Source organism: Phaethon aethereus (genome assembly GCF_964289735.1).
Source record: "Phaethon aethereus genome assembly, contig: HAP1_SCAFFOLD_339, whole genome shotgun sequence".
Classification (NCBI taxonomy): domain Eukaryota; kingdom Metazoa; phylum Chordata; class Aves; order Phaethontiformes; family Phaethontidae; genus Phaethon; species Phaethon aethereus.
Genome location: NW_028114247.1, coordinates 105,313 through 110,011, shown reverse-complemented (window position 1 = coordinate 110,011; position 4,699 = coordinate 105,313). Strand labels below are relative to the sequence as shown.

The following is a 4,699-nucleotide window of genomic DNA, read 5'->3' as shown; positions in this document are numbered from 1 at the left end:
GACCTGATGATCTTGAAGGTCCTTTCCAACCTTAATGGTGCTCTGCTTCTGTGATTCTGTGATCTTCTCTCCATTCCTCCAGGTATTACAACTGTCTCTTTGTCTGGAGATGCCACCTCCCAGAGAGATGACAGCAGAGAATCCAGCAGTGGTCAATGATGGACAAGGAGGGAATGTCTACTGTGGCAATGCATCCACGTGTCAAGGAAGGCCAACAGCATCCTGGGCTGCAGCAGGAAGAGCGTCACTAGCAGGACATGTGGCGTGATCCTTCCTCTGTACTCAGCTTTGATGAGGCCACCTCTGGAGTGCTGGCCCCAGTTCTGGGCTCCCCAGTACAAGAAAGATGTCAGAAGCAGCCCGTCAAAATGGTGCAGGGACTGGAGCATCTTCCTATGAGGGTCGTCTGAGAGTGCTGGTAGGGTTCAGCCTGGGGAAGAGGAGGCTCAGGAGGACCTTGGCACTCTGTGTAAATAGCTGGTGGGAGGAAATGAGGAAGGAAGTCTTCCCATTCAGGCGTCCTTGGGACTCCCTTCACACCTCTGCCACAAAAATGCTCTGTAGGGAGGTGAATTAAAGTTGGAAGGCTGGAAGGACATAGCCCCTGAAGGGATCTTGATTCATTTCATTCACATCCCCTTAATTACCTATATTTGTGGAGAGTGAGGTACAAACACAGCGCAGGAGTCAGGAGAGAATCCCTCTCCCTCGAGAGCTCATTTGGGCAGCGTGCATGGCACAAGTGGAATGCAGCAGTACTCAGCAGCTTTGGCTTCTCTCCCAGAGGACCCTCTTGGAAGAGCGAGGCCATGTATAGACACAGGCACGGCCATTTCCCCGTACAAACATGGACATGCAGATATTCACACATGCTTACCCATATGCATGCTCCTGCAGACGTGTATTTGCATACAGATACATGTGCACGCTCATGTACAGAGATGCACACACATAAAAGCACACATCCGCACACACCTATATATACGCGGTCCGATGCCACGCACATCCATGCTCACCTCTGTGAAGGCACATGCACGTGATGAAACACATACACATTCTTGAATAGACGTGACAAAACACACTCGCACACTACATTTGTGCACAGTCATGTTTGCATGTCCATTACCCCAGGCACACAGAAGCACACATATGTGCAAACGCACACACGAGCAAAGCCAGAGGAACAGCTATGTGAGTGTGAGCATGAACACGAACACACACCACTGAGAACCAGGACACCCTATGGCAGCTCTCAGCCTCCCGGGATGACGCTAGGCAGGTCCTTCAGACGCTACAGTTAAGGCAATGAATCGGACGTCACCAGCTTTAGTGAGCTCAAGAGCTTGACACTGCTTCAGTCAGGTGTTTTCTCACTAGAAAAGAGAGAGAAATCCAACTGCTGTCCAAGCTCTCATGGCCTTCCCAGACATTGAGCCTCCCCACGTCTCAAGTCTGTGGGTCAGGGATAACGTAAAAACTACAGAACATCTATATTACTGCAGCCACAATGAATCCCCACACTGGAATTGAAAAAACTCCTCCAGCCTTAGAGGATCCCAGCTGTCCTTAGTGATCTCCTTAAGGGAGATGTGGGGGTGTGGGACAAGCCCCAGCTCTGCAAAGGGAGCGGTGCTTCAGTTGTATGTTCACATGGCAGCAGAGTGGTGTGCCTGGCACAAGCCAGACTCCCCACAAGCTGGAAACACTGAGGTTAGGAAACCAGACATGACAGTGACTGGTCCTGGTAAGAAAGGCACTCAGCCTCTTCAAAGCATTCTTTAAAATGCCATTTATTAGCATTAAGTCTAGAAACAAAGAGGGGGGAGTATGGGTAACCTTACATCCCTTCCGGTGCTAGGAACCCTGAGCTGCTCAACATCAGCTGCTCTCACAGAATGAGAGAATCACAGAAGGGTTGAGGTTGGAAGGGACTCTGAAGACCATTTGGCCCAACCACCCTGCCCAAACAGGGCCATCTGGGCCAGTTGCCCAGGAGCATTTCCAGGTGGTTCCACCCTCCACCACCCCAGTACAGCTCTGCGCATATCAAGAGGAACGCGCTTCCTCAAGAGCTCATGGGGCTGCTGCCCCCTCAGGGCCTCCTGCCTTCCTGGGCGTTTGTGGGCAGAGACATAACAAGGCAAGGCCTGATGGTCACTGGCAGCCCAGCAGCCAGGGATGTCTTCCTCAGCTCCAGGGAATGGTGCCTGAAACTGGCCGCACTGCAGCGTGTCCCAATCTCCCATTCCCCTGTGAATGGAGAAAGGTATCCTTGTGCCCTCAGCCCCTTCCAACCCAGAGCAACACCCTTCTCTTCTGGCAGCTTGGGGAGAGTCCACAGAGGGAAGGACCACATGGAGGCCAGGCTTGAATGCAGCAGAATTTTAATGAGTCAAAAGAGGGAAATAAAATCAGACCCAGTGGTGGCTGCCAGTGCAGGGAGCCCCGGGGAAGCCAAGAATCTGCAGTCCTTAGCCTTGGAGAAGTTCTTGCATGATGTCTGTTTGTCTGTCTGCTTCATGGAGGGAGAGGAGAGATGGTCCACACCAGGTTGTCCATGGTGGGACGCTGCCGCCAAGGGGAACCAAAGCAAACAAAGAAACGAGAAAAAAAGGCAAAGCCACTCAGCTAACTTGAAAACATTAAAAAATCTCAACCCCCTGCCCAGCACCATTTTGTAAGTTCCTCAAAGTGTCTCCGTGGGTTTGTGACAGGCACATATTTCTCACAGGAGGCACCTTCTGCCGTAATAGCGGCTGGAAATGCCAGAGAGGTCACAGCACCCAGAGGTGATGGGCACTCCATCACAGCTGAGGATGCTGCCAACAGCAGCGGAGGTGGAGGATCCCACAATGGTGTTCTGCGGGAAGGAGCTAAGGATGGGGCCAGGCAGGGTCACCACCACGGGGGAGGGCTCAATGACAACGGTGGAGTTCTGGCACTGCCTGACACAGGGCTCGTTGCAGCTGTTGGCCAGTGGGGTTGGGCCGCAGGGCCGGCATGGCAGGCACTGGTTGTAGCAGGACATGACTTGGTTCCAGAGGTGCACCTGGGAGGAGTGCAAGGAGGAAGCAGAGCACAAGGGTGAGTGAGGAGGAGCCTGGTTACGCTGTCACAAAGAACAAGGAGTGGGTAAATGGAAGTAGAGCCAGGCGCCACATGTTCTTCATTGACCTCCAAAAAGCAGCCCGGCCCAGGGAGGCGTTCTCGTAATTTATTAATCAAAAACCCCCTCAGTCACATCCCAGCCTCTCTCTAAGCAGAACTTCCACCCACTTCTTTCTTTCTGTCATGACAAAGAGCTATAAGCTCCAGCATATGACAGAGCCTGTATCAGCTGAGTTGTCCATCAAGAAGAGATCCCACTTTGGAAGAGGAGGAGAAGGGGCATCAGACTCACCTGGTTCCCAAAGAGAAGGAAGCAGGAGAAGGGGATGAGGGAGCAGGGATTTGGGCTGGCTCTTATACCTGCCCTTCATTGCCGCAGGACCAGAGGCACCCCTTGCCGAGGTAACAATTTTCTGACAAGCTCATCTTGAATGCAAACCATCGCAGCTAATGACACGGGCTGTGCTTTGGTTTCCAACACTGCTGCCTTTTCATTGCCAGCTTTGTGCCATGCCCATTCCCCAATGAAGGCTTCTTCTGAGCATGGGGATGAGAGGCGCCAGGATGTCTGGGGCAGGAATGCAGCCGTGCAGGGAGAAGACTCATTTCAAACACTGGATAGGTCCAGAGCAGGCAGGTGGCGTCAGCCCGTGTCACTCTGTTGGGACTGTTTGAAGTGCTGTTCGCAGGAAGAAGGTCCAGCCATCCTCAGCTGGACACCAAGGGCTCCTGTGCATGAGGACGTACCCTATCCTTTCCTTTCCCTCCCTCCTCAGCTTCACAAAGTGGCCATTAATTGATGCCACCCCAGGTGTGTGAGATGTGCTCCTAGGTTATACCTCACCCTGCCTAACACTGCCCAGTCCCCAGGGCTCCTCAGCAGAGTCCATGCTTCGTTGTGTTCCTGTGTGTGTTCTTTACTTGTGTGTGCTAATGGGCTCAGTTCAGAGCAGAGGGGTGATCCAGATGACCTCTGGAGGTCCCTTCTCACCTCCATTCTGACCCTCTGATTCCCCCCTCTTCCATTGCCCTCTCTGACCCCTGCACAACCACGGGCACATGTGTCCTCATGCACCCTCTGCCACAGCACAGCTTTCAGGCATTGTGCTGGGACTGCAAGGAGGCAGCTGGAGGGAGGCTCTCAAGCCTACTCTTTCTCATCTGCAGGAAATTGGTGGCTGCTCTTTCCAGCGCCAGAGCTCAGAGGCGCCTCTGGGAAGCTGGTCCATCGCCTGGGCCAAGGCCCTGCTGCTGTCCCAGGCTGCAGCTAGCGCGGTACAGCCTTGTTCTTGCTGGAGGACGGGGACAGTCCATTTCCCAGGAGACAACCTTCTGCCCGTGCAGAGCCACTGAGCGCTCTTAGCCTGGGTGACACCCTGAGTGGCCGAGGCAGAGCAGTGGGATGTGACAGTGCTGGGCTGCAGGGCTGGCAGGATTGGCCGACGTGCTACTGGGTGCATTGGGCTGGCTCCGGGCTTCTGTGGTGGTCAAGGGGAGACCTGTTTCATCCGGGGAGGCAGTCTGGGTTGTTTGGCACAGCCAAGCACATTGCCATGGCAGGTACCTTCTGCCACAGAGATCTCAGTTACTC

At 53.8% G+C, this 4,699-nt stretch overlaps 1 protein-coding gene across 1 annotated transcript; it reads right to left on the bottom strand.

The window, feature by feature from the left end:
* Positions 1-2,725: 2,725 nt before the first annotated feature.
* Positions 2,726-3,028, bottom strand: LOC309416163 (feather keratin Cos1-1/Cos1-3/Cos2-1-like; the record flags this gene model as incomplete). Its single annotated transcript, XM_082015739.1, has 1 exon — positions 2,726-3,028. One exon carries the CDS (start codon positions 3,026-3,028, stop codon positions 2,726-2,728), a length of 303 nt encoding a protein of 100 aa, XP_081871865.1.
* Positions 3,029-4,699: the final 1,671 nt, after the last annotated feature.